The 15451-nt window shown below is 43.0% G+C and overlaps 1 protein-coding gene and 1 long non-coding RNA gene across 12 annotated transcripts in view; one reads left to right on the top strand and one right to left on the bottom strand.

Annotated features, from left to right (window-relative positions):
- Positions 1–15451, bottom strand: part of Slc44a1 (solute carrier family 44 member 1) — a 179957-nt gene that overhangs the window by 100394 nt on the left and 64112 nt on the right. Inside the window, exon 1 of one of the 7 annotated variants that reach the window (XM_039110885.2) lies at positions 2097–2266. The exons of the other annotated variants lie outside the window; for them this stretch is intronic. Within the exon in view, the coding sequence (XP_038966813.1) occupies positions 2097–2251 (155 nt within the window). The 5' untranslated portion in view covers positions 2252–2266. Of the gene's footprint in view, positions 1–2096; positions 2267–15451 lie in introns of those variants that run through there. 7 annotated transcript variants of the gene reach the window in all.
- Positions 1–15451, top strand: part of LOC102551474 (uncharacterized) — a 32583-nt gene that overhangs the window by 5957 nt on the left and 11175 nt on the right. Inside the window, exon 3 of one of the 5 annotated variants that reach the window (XR_592517.3) lies at positions 645–15243. The exons of 3 other annotated variants lie outside the window; for them this stretch is intronic. This is a non-coding gene — a long non-coding RNA (uncharacterized LOC102551474). Of the gene's footprint in view, positions 1–644; positions 15244–15451 lie in introns of those variants that run through there. One more of the 5 variants, XR_010051809.1, reaches the window with a different exon arrangement.

Genomic DNA, 15451 nt, shown 5'->3' with positions numbered 1-15451 from the left:
TACAGTATTAAGATCATTTGGGAGAGCAATCTGTATAGATACCATTGGGTCAAGAGCCCTGGTGAGATACACGGCCCTCAGAGCAGGTCAGTCAAACAGAAATGGGTTAGGAAGGTGAGTAGAATTCAACAATGTGTATATAGCACTATCAAATTAATACTGCCGATTATAGCATAAGAGCACGGTCTCCGAAAACTTATAACCCACAGAACCGAAATACAATTTAAAATAGCATCTTCAGAAAGGTATGCCATGACACATGCTTACTATCCATGTTCCAACCTAAGAACATAGGAGATCCAACCCACACATGCACACACTATGATGAGCTACTTACAGGCCCTAGGCTCTAACTGTGCTAATGTCCTTAAGGATTGCTCTCCCTTTGATGGTGAAAGACATCAACTGACAACTCTATGTACAAATTAGGCTGGAAAGCAGGCGGGACCCGAGTAGTTTCCTTTCATGTGGACTCAGCTACCTGTGGCCAACCAAAGTCAGGGAGCAGCAAATGGAGGAAATTTTCGTAAATAAAAAAAATATAGAGAGAGTCATTTTTATTATAGTTATTGGTATGACTACTCTAGTTCATGGTTACTTATTATCAGTTCCTGCTGTATCTGATTAACTAAACTTTCTTCTAGGTAAGTACTTTTAGGAGGAAAAAAAAAAGGTACCCACAGAGCTTACTTAGTCCAGTCCACAGCTCCAAAGGACTGCACTGCATCTTGTAATGCTTTCCAGGAGGGTAAGGGGGACTCGTCCGCAGTTAACCGACAACTACAGAGAGCACTTTTCAGAGACGTGGGATAAGAAGCAACAAGATACCATCCATCTGTCTCGAAGCCCATCCTAATTCCACTGTCACCAGCCTATGTCAGGAATGAGGACAAGGCACAGGATTGTGTTAGAAGCTCAAATCTATTAATAGCTTAGAAACAGCTTTGTTTAAGTTTCACAGCCGTTGCAGGACCTAGAATGAACAAAATCCCACTCGTGAGAAAGTGAAAAACAGTGAGGAGAATACTTCATCGACTGACCAGCCTGGACGCCTGCAGGCACTGAGGCACTGGCACACACGGTGTGCACACGGACGGCATGCTCGGGTGGTCCAGAAAACACATTGGCAAAGGGAACTGCCAAACACCCAGGTGAGCTTTGAACTTAGAAGTGTGACGGAGTGCTGGAGAGATGGCTCAGCTGTTAAAGGCAAACGGGGACAGGAGACAAACCACGAAGGGCTCAGACTGCCCTGCTAAAGCAGCTGGAGAGAGACTGGTGGGGGAAGGGGAGAGGCACATGCGCAGCTCAGGAGGCTTCTGGGGTTACTTGAGGAAGACGTGAAATAATTCTACTCTAACCTGAAAGTCTGGAGATACAACACCAAATTCCGTCCAGGACGAAAGAAAGGGAAGAAAAGCCAGGAAACGCAGCGTGTCTGCACAGTAAACTGGAGGACACATGCACCAAGCCTGAGAACGAGCAACGGTAAGGAGTGAGCTATAAACCACAGAAGGCCGGGAAGACGAGAGCCACGGGAAAGGAATAACTTGGAAAGCTGCGCTTGGAGCGAAGAGATGGAACCCAGTGAGAGGATTTACGTTTAAAGGCAGGTTAAAACCTCTACCTGGCTTTAATGTCCTCACCAAGAAGAGGAGAAGGAAGAGAAAATGAAATTTACAAGGAGTTACTGTATTTCACGGACTCCGAGGCTGTGTCCTCGTAACACCTCAATTCAACAGCCAACGGAAGCATCCAGATGGTGGGTGACAAGTGGACTTCCCATGGACTTAAAGTCTGACCCACAAGTGTTACTCTCTCTGATCTCAACCGGAAAGACGGGACATGGACAGTCAGTGATGGGCTGATGGCTGCTGGTCCATCGGGTCCACAGCAGAAGGAACTCCACCTACTCACAATGCAAGTAGTTTACCTTTGCAGGGAGCAGCACGCGGAGGATCAGCATTAAACAGGACCTGATTCACACAAAAAAGGCGTCCCATTATTCCACAAACGTTGCTACATATTTACTCCCAGGAAAGGCCCTTTCCACTCAGAAATCCACAGAACACAAATTTTGAGTGCGGATAACTTACAGACTACAGAAAGAGGGACAGGAGTACAACCAGTCATTGCAAACCCACGTGGTGTGTGATGAGGCTGAAACGGCTGTAGAAGCCGTGCAGATCTGCGAGGAGGAAAGAGGGTGAGAGGAAGCACGAGGGAGGGGGAGGAGGGAGCCAAGGTGCATTTTGAAACTGAGTAGGAATTTTCCAGACAGATGGGGAAGGGAGCACTCCGGGCAGAGGAAACCGCCCGCCTGAGAGCGCAGAGGCATGAAAGAGTGTATTTAAGGAACTGCAAATAATCAGACAGGGCTGATTCTAGGGCGGAACTTCAAAGAGATAGGTGCCAAGGAGACGCGGGGATAAAGAGATGGCTGTCCCGAGAATTCAGGGGACCTTACACTTTGCTCCACAAGGCAGCGTGTAGTTACAAGGACGCCTCGCAGTAAGGCCCCGGTGTAACCAGCCGATCACACTGAAGGCCAGAGGGAAAGGCTGGGGCACAGCAGTGCGGATCCAGAGATGAGCCCTTGCCATTAAATTGCCTCCTGCTGCCATGGCAACTCTGCGGTAAGGCTTTTTTGGAGCAAGAGGTGGCAAACAGATCCCAGGTCTGCTGGCTGCCTCCTGCAGGATCTGGCTTCTCTCCTCTCTAATCAAGCTCTGCGGCACTAAAGCTGAGAAGCTGGTGGCAAAGCCCCTCGGATGCTTCCGCTTTAGTGAGTCCTGACACATGTCTTCCCCAGAGGGGAATAAAAATGGAGTCTGATCACTTGTCCAATTATTACCTGGAATCAGTTTATAATGTATAGCTCCTTTCTACAGAGTGTGTTGCCCTGAGTGAGTCACCAAAAGGAAATACACAGCAGTGACGTAGGCCCTTCTGCTACTGCCAAATAACAGTGTTGCAGGCCTTCTGCTGATGCTAAATGTAGGCTGCAGAGAGCCTGAGGATCTGTTCCCCACACTCAGAAGAGTCCTGCCCAAAGAGACCTCTTACCTCCATGTGGGGGTTGGGAAGGACTGCAGCAAGGCAAGTCCAGGCATCGCACCAGGCTAGGAACCAAGTGTCCCAAGGAGGGCCATCTTATTTAGAACTATGGGAAGAGCATACCTGAAATAGGCTATCGAACCCAGCTAACTACAACACACCATTAACTAGAACACGTTTGGCCCCCAACATTCTGGAACAACAGAATTAGGAGAGATTGGCGGAGCACAGTGACTTGAGTGTAGACAGTGATCTAGGAAGCTGTACGATGGTTGCGACAGTCCCCCTCTGCCCATAAGCACGTGCACTTCTACAGTTTCAGTATCTGTCCCTGAAGATTCCACGCCCAAGGGTGGGGATGTAGCACTTGCTTAGTATGTATTCAAAGGTTCAATACCCACTCAAGCAAAAAGCACTAAAAACAAAGACGATAGAGCGCTCTTTGAGATTCGTCACCATGGCAGCCTTAGAAAGACAGAGCTTTAAGTGGTGACCAGAGGATCATGTCCTGCTGTCATGAACAGACCAGGGGCAGCATTAGGAGACACAGGGGCTGAGACTGGAAAGTGCTAATCTAAGGTCAACCTAAACTAGGCTGTGAAACCCCGTCCCTCCAATACGGAAGAGAGAGAGAGAGAGAGAGAGAGAGAGAGAGAGAGAGAGCAAGAGCGCGAGAGAGAGAGCGAGCGAGCACGCGAGAGCGCATTTTATTTGCTCCTCAACACTTCCATTCATTTATCTGTTTTATTATCTATCTCTACCACTAGAAATCAACTCTGGAAGAGCAGAGCCAGTTGACTATTTAATCCATTTCTATATCCTCAGTGCCTAAATAATTCCTGGAATGAAAAAAGCAATCCATAATCATTTATGGAATCACTGAAAAGATGGTGCTTTGTGTACATTTTACCAGGTGAAGATGAGGTGGAAAGGAAGTAGGGGAGAAGGTATTTAAGGTCGAAATAGTATTCTTCAAGATAAAAATTTTAAACACGTTCTCTGCCAGATACAGAGTTAAGTAAAGAATATAATTATAAATATGCCCGTCCTAGCCAGGCAGGCATGCGGCTCATGCTTCTAATCCCAGCACTTGAGAGGCTGGGGCAGAAAGTCTGAAGTTCAAGGACAGCCTAGGTTATCGACAGAATTCAAAGCCAGCCAGATGTTCATGGCAAGATCCTACCTCAGAAACCAAACCAAACCGACAAGAGGGAGTAGGTACACAGTCTCCCTTCCCTGTCTTCACGGCATAGAGAGGAAGGAGCTGTGGGCAATGTAAATGCCTCACCTGGGAAAGGAGGCCAGTACAGGAAGATCAGATGAGTCTCAAGTGGCATCCTAAGGGGAGGGACCTAGAGAGTAGAAAACTAAAGCAACCACACGATGAGCAAGAGTCATACCAGAGCAGGTACAGCCACAGAGAGGAGAACATGGAAAAGGTTAGCATGGTTGATGGGGACTGCAGTGAAGGATGCAGAGGTTGAAGGTTTCAGAGGCAGGACAGTGGAGTTCCTCCTCAAGATGGAAAGCTGTTGGGAGCTCACCTGCCCTGATGTGGAAAATGAACAACAGGTGACGAACGGGCAGGCGGGAAGGAGCTGAAGGATTTGTACCACGAAATGACAGCTGAGGCTAGGCTAAGAATGGAGATGAAAGGAGGATTTCACAGGTACTCAGGAGCGAGGAAGACCCTGCGATGATGTGATAAGGAAGAGAAGAACATCCCAGTCTAACCAGGATGGCTGGGCCATTACAGTTTGTAACCGTGTTCCACTAAGAACAAAACCAAACCAAACCATGAGTCTTGGGCACTGTGGTCTATGCTAATAATCCTAGCACTCAGGAGGGTAGAGATTGGAGAATGTTAGCCCCAAAACAGCTTAAGTTACACAGCAAGATTGTCTCAGAAGACGCAGACAAAAGGGACAGTGCACTCTTAGAAAGCCCCAGTTTGGTGCCCTTAATATATTAGTTACCAACAAAAACATGCAAATGGAGAAGCCAGAGAGATCAATTCCAGGTAGCTGCAGTGTCTGTTTCCTACTTACACATGTACCAAAAAGAGAGAAAACATGCTGGAGAACCCAGGAGCGGTTCCCAGCACCCACAGCACCCTTAACTCTAATTCCAAGGGCTCTGATGACCTCTTCCGACCTCCACCAACTACATAGGCTCACCTGCACACAGGAAATAAATCTAAGCAAGAGAGAGGGTGAATGTTAGAATAAATCCAACATCCATTGACTGTATCTTGTGCAAAACTGAGATAAGAAAATAAATAAAAGCACTTTATAAAAATGTTCAATGAGAGCTACCAAAAATAATTTTTCTACTTAGCAAAGGTAACTGGAAGACTACCGAAGCCAAATCTGCTCTCAATACCATGGTCAGAAGGAGAAAATCTCAACTTTTCAAACAATCACAACAAAAAATACTATTAGGTCATGCAACAATGACAAAGGAATTTGTTTCTTCTTAGTGTGAAAACTTTATTGATACATAATTAACAGGCCATAAAGTAAACCTGTACAAACTCTGCCTTTTCCTTTAAGAGTCACTAAGGGTCTCACTAAGTTGCCCTGGCTGGTCTCAAATTCCTTGGCTCAGGGATCCTCTTTCTTAGCTAAGCCTTCTCAGTGTTGTGACTGTCGGTAGGGCTAAGGACTGTGACTATGAGGAGGCCTAGTGGCCTCCATATACTCCTACCGCATGGGCGACCACATATTCCCCAGTGGTCAACCAGTTCAATGTTTTTAAGTATATATTACTGAATTATTTATCATGAAAAATCTTACTCTGAAGTATTTCCATCCCTGAAGAAACTGCATGTCTACGGTCATTGCTCAGTTTTCTGAACTGCCCACCCTTCCTTAGCGTAAGTTCAAAGCTCAGCATGTTACACTGTATGCTTCGATATCTCATTCCGATTATGCATACAAATCCACTGTGCCATTTTTTTCCTTTGAGAGTTATTATCAATTATATTGCTATCAACATCCATATGTATGCCTCTGTGTGTACACATGTCTTTATTTCTTTTAGGCAGGTTCCAAGAAGTAGACTTGCTAGGTCATAAAGTAACCATGTTGGACATTTTGAGAAATAGTCCATTTTTAACAGGGCGGCTAGTCCATCTTCAACTCCTATTATAATACACGGGTTTCCAATTTCTCCAAATCCTTATGCATATCATTACGGGTATCAACTGATGAACGGATAACCAAATTGTGGAATATCCATACAACAAAATAATATTAAATGATCACCTTTCTAGTTGAAGAGAAAGGAGTAAGTCTCTGGCTCTGCTTTGCATTTCACTGATGGCTAATGGTGTTCAATGTCTTTCACAAGCCTCTTTGTGCACACTGCCTTTCAGTTCCTTTGGACAGATGTCCCTTGACACTCTTGCCCACAGATTTCTATCCATTTGTACCAAGGACAAAATAATGAAGCACCAGATAGTGTCACAATACTATGAAAAAATATTATGAGAAATAAAGTTAAATCGTAAGGATAAAAGACCATTTAGGAGACAATGTAGGAGCAAAAGATCAGAGGCTGCAGGACAGAGGCAACAAGGAAACAAAGCAAAACGTGTGCACACTCGGAAGACAGGCTTGTTGCCAGAATAGGGGGTTTCGACTCGGCTGAGTTGATTTGATAGGGAGAGCAATTACAGATGATGAGAAGACCAAACGGAGATGCTGTAGCTATGGAAGAGTAAATCCTGAAAGCATTCACTGAGAAAAATGTAAATGCCTCCCAGGGCTAGAGTGAGAATCAATGGGGCAGGATGTGGTAAAGAGCTTTGTAAGCATCATATACATGGGCTAAAAGCCTTCCCATCTGGATTGAAATCGGAAGCACCAACAACTTCCAACCTCCTTCTAGAGATGATGGCGATGATGAAGACCACAAACAGCAGCTAACATTTACAGTTCCAGGTACTGTGCTAAGTCTCTTACCTCACTCTCACATTTACTCCTCCAAAACACCACTGTGTGTCCTTACTATCAACAAGGCTCTTTGAGCCCAAAACTATTGCTGCTATTTTCTACAGTGCAAACTCTTCCTTAATTCCTCTCCAGTGGAGCTGCCTGTGAAGATACCCTCAACTGCATGAACAATTCAACTCATCACAGAAAAATGGAAAATGCTCTTTCCATTGTACTACTTTTATCTTTTTTTATTAGAGAATCAAAATTTTCATAATTGAACGTGCCAACCTGGGTGTGACTTAATTTCTTTATTGCTTCAACAATGTACAAATTATCCCCTCTCTTCAATGACATACGATATTCATTTCAAAATATTTAATTCTTCTGGAATTTAGTTTGTATGGTATGAGATTAAAACAGGTCTTAATGTGGTATCTATCATATTACCATCTAGCCCAATATTTTTAATTTAATTTTTTTGTTGTTAAATGATTCTTGCTTTCACATAACCTACTTCCCCTGAGTTTTAGTATGTCACTTCCATTCTGATTCCATGGCTGTATGGACCTACGTTTAGACAGTTCTTAGAACATACTCTTGGGACATGATAGTCTAGAGCAACAAGCCCTCCACCCTTTGCTTCCCTACAAAGAATCTAACAATGAAAACTATAGATACAGATCGATCTTTATGAGAACTCCTCAGTCTCACGTCTTATCTGGCCAGTACGACAATTGCCAACAGGCTATTGTTTTGCAGGGTGGAGATGAGCTTGAGCCTTAGACCTGCAAGGTAAGTGAGTCACTCCTCCACCCCTCCAAGTGCCAACACTTAAAGCTCAGAGCTGGAAAGACGGCCTAGAAGTTAACAGTCCTTGTTCTTGAGGGAGACCTGAATATAATCCCTGGCATCACCATGGCAGCTCACAATCAACCATAACTGCAGTTTTAGGGGAATCTAACACTTTCTCTTGACGTCTGTGGGTACCATGCACACTTGTGATACATAGACATATATGTACTTAAAACACTTATATACATAAAATAAATCTAAAAATTCATTTAAAATAAAAATCAGAAGATTGGCAGGCCTTTCTCTTCTTGAGTGTTCTCCTCACTCTTCTTTAACCTGTCAACAGGTATCTGGCCTCAGTTGAAAAATGGGCTGACTTTTTCCGGGGAGATGACTCAGAGTGGTTAAAGCCTTGCTGTAGAAATGAGAGGAGCAGAGTTCAGAGCTCAGATCCCCGGAATCCATGTGAACAGCTGGTGGGCATGCTAGTTTACAGGTAGTTCCACCCTTCAAAGGCAGATTCTTAGCGTACGTAAGCTAATGACTCACTATGTAAGTGAGCTCTGGGTTCAACCTGAGAACTTGTCTCAAAGACTGAGATGAAAGAGGGCTGCCAGCACCCGCCTTGGATGTCATGTACATGTGCACACACACACACCCCTACTCAAGAACATGCCTATACACACACGCTGCACACATACACATGAAGAGAAAAACAACCCTAGTGTCAAGGTCTTCTCTGCATATATCTATATCTGAGCAAGAGCCACACAAAACCACTATGTATGGAGTTCAAAGTACCCAGTATCTCCTAGGGTCTTTACGCCTAGTCTATTTATGTAACTACAATGTTTGCCTGGTGGCTTTGGGGTTTTCAACCTCTAGTGAAACCCACAAGCCTCTCTTTCTGTTTTCAAAGTCAGAGAATTCACAGCTCCTTTGATATTCAACTTCAGTAACTACACTTAGCCTAGACATCTGGTCTACCCTCTCAAACACACCCACTGCATGGCTCGATCTCTTCCTTTCAGATACCAGTCTACTGTTTTACAATGTATGCATTTTCTTTTAATACTCTGAAATTACTTGTGAACAAGGATAATTTTTAAAAGCATTCCTCATTTGAGGAAAATCTTATCTGCTTTTTATGATTTATACCATCAACCAGGATTAAGTCACCATCCCATTGGGGTCTTAAACTGGTACCGTATTAAGTCTATAAATTAACTTTGGTTATATTGTTATATTTACTGCATTAAGACTACCCACTATGTGGAGATTTGATGTTTATTATTGTTCCATTTTCCTTCTATTAAAATATTATAATTCTCTGCACTTGGCGATATATAAATATGCATGTATATATGAGGGTACATGGACTTTACTGTAAAAAATAAGTACTCTATTTTTCATTATATTTTCAGCATAATAATAAAATAAATGACTGAATCTGTTTAGGCATATGCTTTATAACTTGCAATTCAAGCGTTGAGGTTAGGGCACATTTTGTTGCAGCCCCTAAACAGCATTGTAGCCCCTTGTATTACTTTTCTTTCTATTGGCATCCATACATTCCAGTTATTCCCTATGTGATTTACTGCACCTAGTTATTTAAAACAATGGTATACAAAGGCAGAATCCTGTTTGTTTTAGGTAAATTATTTCTACCTCTATATAACCTTGGTAACTGCCCTTACCCAAGACTCCTTTTATGCCTTCAAGTTTGAATTTTCAACAAAAGATGCCACTGAGGAAGACAATTCTTTCTGATAAATCCTGCTGAGACACATGAATCTTTCTTTGGGGCAGGGGCATCAATTATATCTATTTTTCACACCACCTAAATTGTCTAAAAGTACTCACAAAGATAAGGACTTAATTAAAAGCTCTTAAATAAAACATAGAGAAAAATCTTTGTGACTTTAGGGTTAAGTAATAAGGTCTTAGAACAGAAAATAGCACAAGCCCCTAAAAAAATCATCAAAATTGAAAACCTTTTCTTACCAAAAGATATAATTAGGAGAGCTGGGGAGATGGCTCCATGGGTAAAGTGCTTGCCACACAAGCCTGAAGATCTGAGATCAATCAGAAGAACTATGTTTTAAATAGCTCAGTGTGGTTAGAAGAAAGAAAAAAAGAAAGAAGGAAAGAAGGAAAGAAGGAAGGAAGGAACCTTGTAATCTCAACTCTAGTTTAATGGTTCTAGCAAAAGTCCACATTGAAAAAAGAATTAGAATAAGGAGGAGGAAGAGGAGAAGGAACAGGAAGCATAAGAAGGAGGAGGAAGAAAAAAAAGGAATGAAGGGAGGGAAGAAGGGAGGGAAAAAAAGAAGAGGAGGAGGATCACTCATAAGAAACACCATCCAAGATGGACCAGACCACTAACCCACACACACAGGACATTGAGAAAATAAAAATTAGGGCACTGGAAAGAGCTAGCTCAGTGGTCAGTGGTTAAGAACCCTTGCTGCTCTTACAGAGGACCTGACTTTAAACTCCTAGCACTCATACCTAATTCAGCTACACGGGATCTGACACTCTTTTCTGGTCTTCTTGGGCATATGATTGAGAGCATTTGTGTTTGTGTGTGTGTGTGTGTGTGTGTGTGTGTGTGTGCGCGCGCGCGCGCGTGTGTCCCCCAAAAAACAAAAGGGTCAAATGTAGACTATAGAAAATATCACCAAAAATATGTAACCAGAAAAGGTCATCAGATCATAAAGGACTTCTATTGAGATTATAAATCATTCTTGAAATTCTTTTACCAAAACCAAATCGCTATAAAATGTGTGAAAGGCTACTTCATAAAAGACAGGTGAACTGTCAGTCACTGCTTTAAAAGAAGTTCAGCATCGATGGTCATTAAGAGTATGGGAACTCAGAACAAATAAAGACTGAAAAATGAAATGTAGTTACAACCACAAGACAATGTGGTACTATTATACACCCACCAGAACATCTAAAAATACACAACACAGAATGCCACAAGGAGACACACCAATTAGGACCCTCCCACTTTGGTAAGAGAGATGCAAACGGCACAACTTGGAAACAGTGTGAACCACCCAAATCCTAGCATCCCCCTGAGAACACTGAAATATAGACGTGTCCTTGCAGAACTGTGTCCAGAAGCTTCCAGACCAGCATGACTCGTGATGGCAAGAGAGTAGTTTATACCTTAAAAGAGCTGCATAGGTAAAATATAATACACTCACACAGTGAAATGTTACCTAGCAATTTTACAAGGAATAAACTAGTGGCATATCTATAAAACATAAGTGCACGTTAATAACATTTTTTATGCTGTGTTTAAAAAAGAAGTCAAACACAATCCAGGTATGGTGGCGCCTGTATTAAGAAAAAAAAAAAAGAAGATGCAGACGAACATATCACATGTTTTCATGTGTAAGAATCCTATGACAGAAAGCAGATCCTGGCTGCTTGGGTTAGCTGGGATAGAGGAGGGCCTAACTGTAAAGGAGTGCAAAGTTATTTTCTAACAACAAAAGAGATGTGGACCATTGTAGATAGTGCTTAAACGTATATATTCACCAACATGGTAATTTGGTATGTTATTTTATTATATGTAAATTATACTTTAATAAAACCATAAAATATTTAAAACTTCCTCATGAAAATGCTCTTGGCAAAATCCTATTTACTCTATAGCACTGGTGTTAGGTAAGAATTCAACTTTATTCAGAGAGATGGCTAAACTTTGCTCTTGGTTCCTGGGAGTTACTCTGTGTATCTTAGAGGAGTGTCTTTGTTTAACTGGGTCTCGGGTCATGACACACAGCCTTACAGCACGATTTATGAGGAAGGCGGATACTGTAGGGACTGATTATTCTAGAAAGACCAACATCATTGTGCAGATGAGGAGTTGGATGGGGGGGGGGGGAGTATCCATGTGACCCGTGTGCACAGGGCTAAAGAGTAAGTAAGTCATCTGTATGATAAAGACAATGGAATGGTAAGCGCCTGGGTTGAGGTGAGCTTCCTAGTTGCCCATACTCCGTATTTTACACATCAGTGCTAGGCAAGTGGTACACTCCACCTCCACCTTGCTCCCTTCTTCCCACAGGTAAGAACAATGTATTCTTGGCTCTCCCACATCCTCTATGTGGAATATATTGGAAACGTGACTACAAATAGCTTTCTGTGACTTCTGTGAGTTCTGGCAAATTCTTGAGCCCAAGAGCAATTACTGAGCTCTGCACCCACATCTGGCATTGGAAGTATGGATGGTCATGGGAAAACTGAATGCCTTTTAGCTCCCCAGATGCCCTCAATTCAGATCCAGATACACTCACACCCATGGACAGGTGTAAAACGATGTCTATGAAACTCCTGGTTGAAGTGGTTAATGATTAACCCGATATGTTACAAAGGTCTTTCAAAGTCTTAAAAAAAGAAAAAAAGCCCAGAACCAATAGATGAAGCTGATGCCGCAGCTGCGTACCTTAGACATGGCGGCTGTGTACACTGGTCCTGAATACGGGAACTAATCGCCCTGCCTTGCTGAGCTGCATGCATGCGGTCCGACCCTGCTAAGGAGGGCTACGCTTTCCTAATTGGAGTCTGTAAACTAGTCGACTTCTACCTCTCACATTCCCTGAAGATGAGTATACAGTTGGTGTCCTTCGCAGACTGCTAACTGTATTAGTCACAGCAAGTATTATGATGGTGGGCAGAATTTCACTAGAGCGTCTCTCTTTTTTTAAATTAAAGCTAAGAAAATAATGGGATAACAAAATCTAACGAAAATATTTTCCAAGTATGCCGCCAAAAACTTGCCTTTTGATAATTGAGATTTTTTTCCAACTTCTACTCCTATGAGAGAAAATGAGTAAGAAAAATTGCATAGATGATACAACAAGTTTCAATTCAATCCTAGGCGTTACCATCTCTGAACGCTGATGATGTTTGTGGGACGGGAAGTCTACAAATGCAGGTTCGCTTGAGGTCTCCATCTCACTGTTCAATGAGAAGGGTGTTCCTTCTCATTTTATGCTCAGGAGAGAGGCAGCAGGCTAAGGTCGGCATCTAAAAGCATCTTGATGGGAGAACGGGGTTGGTGATTTCCTTCAGAGTGAAAGAAAAATGCTCAAAACTGAGAATATCTCACAGACTAGGAACATGTCCACCTATTTAGGCTAACTGTGGAGCAAGCAGGTAAGCTGCTAAGTTCCTCAGAAGAACACTGCAGAACTCAAGCTCCAGCACAACGAACAAGCGTACTACACCTCAGAGAGAAGCTGCCTCAATGCCATGGAGAGTTGGAAGTTTCCTCCCACGTATACCCGTCCTTACCTCGCATCAGCTTGGCCCGCAAGAACACCAACCTGACAGACTGTAACCTTGAACTGAACCTCACCCTATGAAACAGGGGCTCTATATCTGACTAAAATGACTCTGTTCCTAAGACCTCCTCCATCTCTGGCTGAGGCTCTTTAACCTACAGCCAAGAAGTTGCCCTGAGGGAAGGCTCGTAATGGAAAGGTTTGCACTGGAGCAAGGTATCTTGAGCCGCAGAGAATAGGTTCGTGTTAGACACTAAAAATGACTCCTTGCGTAATAAGCAAGGAAACATGGCCGAGTCCTAAAGCCACATTGAACTGAATTCTTGGCAGGAAGATTTGGTGGGAAGAAGACCCATTCCCCAGATCTGCAAAAAGGGAACTGCAGCATGGACACGGCTTTGAGTCTAGCCTGGGAAACCTGGAATAGAGAACCAGCAAAGCCAGCAACTTCCGGTTTACAGAACCCCATTGTTTTGAGTCTCTAGGTTACAGTGTTCTGCTGCAACAGCAATAAGTAAACTGAAATAATGGCGGTTTTGGTCCTTCCATTCAGCTGCCCTGCTCTTCTCTCTTCCGCAGTTGCGATAGGAACCCAGGACAGCAGTCACAATGGCTAGCACTCACACAGGATGGAGCTGCTGCCATCCATCACTCCTGCATTTGTCTTCCTCGCTAAAATAGGAGCTCTTCAAGGACAAGGGCTGTGAATGCCTCTGTTGTTAATTTCGTGCACATAATACACTTTATGTGTAAAGAAATAACTTGGAGAAAATTAAATCTAGCCATTGTTCAAGAGCAGCATTAATATTTCCGTGTCATTCTGTAACTGTTTTGTACATTCATACAAGTATCTATAAAATTGGCCTCTGTGCATTATAAGTATTGATTTTTTTTCCTTAATAATGTACACGGGCATTCCACATACGGGGCAGCCCCACCCTTACTTGGGGCTACTGGGTCTCAGACCTGTTCTGCCATCATAAGCTCCTGAGCCCTAAAACATTCCATTGGCTACACTTCCTCCAGCTATAGCATCTTGACTGTAAGGTTTTAGGAAGTTCTATTATTTTCACCAGTTTACAAAAATTTCCATGAAATAAAAAGTTAAGTCTATGTAGCTCAAGAGTACATTTTGTTTTAAGTGTAGAATAGAGTTTATTCAGGACATGGGGAGGGGAGTAGAAAGGAGAGGTAGTAGAGACAGAGAAAGGCAGAGGGGGGGGGGGGAGACAGACCAAGAAAAAGAGTTCACTAGTGAATAATTGAATTGAACCAAATGTTCCTTTTCTTCAGCCGTTTAGGCTACTTCCTATTTTATTATCACTAAAAGTAGCTTGTAGCATACAACCACTTTTCAATGAATGTAGGCTAAGGGCTAAGTAAAATAACTAAAATTTTTTAATGTCATTCATTCATTCAATATCTGTAGATGCTTTGTCCATGTGCATGTCTGTACATCAGAAGAGGGCACTGGATCCTAGGGGACTACAATTATAGATGGTTGTGAACTGTCATGTAGGTGTTGGGAATTAAACTCAGGAGCTCTGGAAGAGCAGTCCTTAACTGCAGAGCCATCTCTCTAGCCCCAAATGAAAAAAATATTTGGCAGTGGTGGGGCAGACCGGATGGAGACATGGTCTCTCTAATAGCCGAGGCTGGCCTGGAACTCACAAAGATCTGCATGCCTCTGCCTCCCACTGCTCAGATTAAGGACTTTGCCACTATGCCCAGTCAGAATTTTCAAGAAAAGTGAATAAAAGCCCTTGGGCACACAACAATCTATGTCAAGCCAAAAGGGAGGAGAAAGGTGCTAGTTCTAGGCACAGAGAGCCTAAGGAGTCTTAAAACACCCCCCCCCTTTTTTTTTAATCAAATTTTACCTGTATTTTTTTTTCTTTTTCAAAAGGGCCAAGGATTTTCAGTGAACAAGATTTGAAAACTCTTGATACATTTTCCCCACGAGATGTAAATTACACCAGGCAAAAAGGCACACAACTATAATCCCAGCACTCAGGGGTCTGAGGCAGAGGGACTGTCTGAGGTTAGCTGGCCTATACAGCAAGACTGTCTCAGAAACAAGAGCAACAACCAAAGCAGATAACAGATATAATACATGATCTCAAGGTCCCTTGTAAGCAGACATGGCAAGCTGCTGGCTTACAGCGAAAATAAACACAACTAAGAAGATAAATCCCTTACATTCTGGTGGTCTTCACTCCATTTCCTATAAAATTATGCAAACATTTGAAGAAGGCCCTAATAAGATGTTCCTCCTACTGATGTTCCCGCTGTTGGCCATTCACATACAGTTGCTTCCCCCTCCTCGGACCTCTACCTCCTTGCCCCCTGTTAACACAGATTATC

Source organism: Rattus norvegicus, chromosome 5 (genome assembly GCF_036323735.1).
Source record: "Rattus norvegicus strain BN/NHsdMcwi chromosome 5, GRCr8, whole genome shotgun sequence".
Lineage (NCBI taxonomy): Eukaryota > Metazoa > Chordata > Mammalia > Rodentia > Muridae > Rattus > Rattus norvegicus.
The sequence above is the reverse complement of the archived record's forward strand: the minus strand, read 5'-3'. Positions and strand labels throughout refer to the sequence as shown.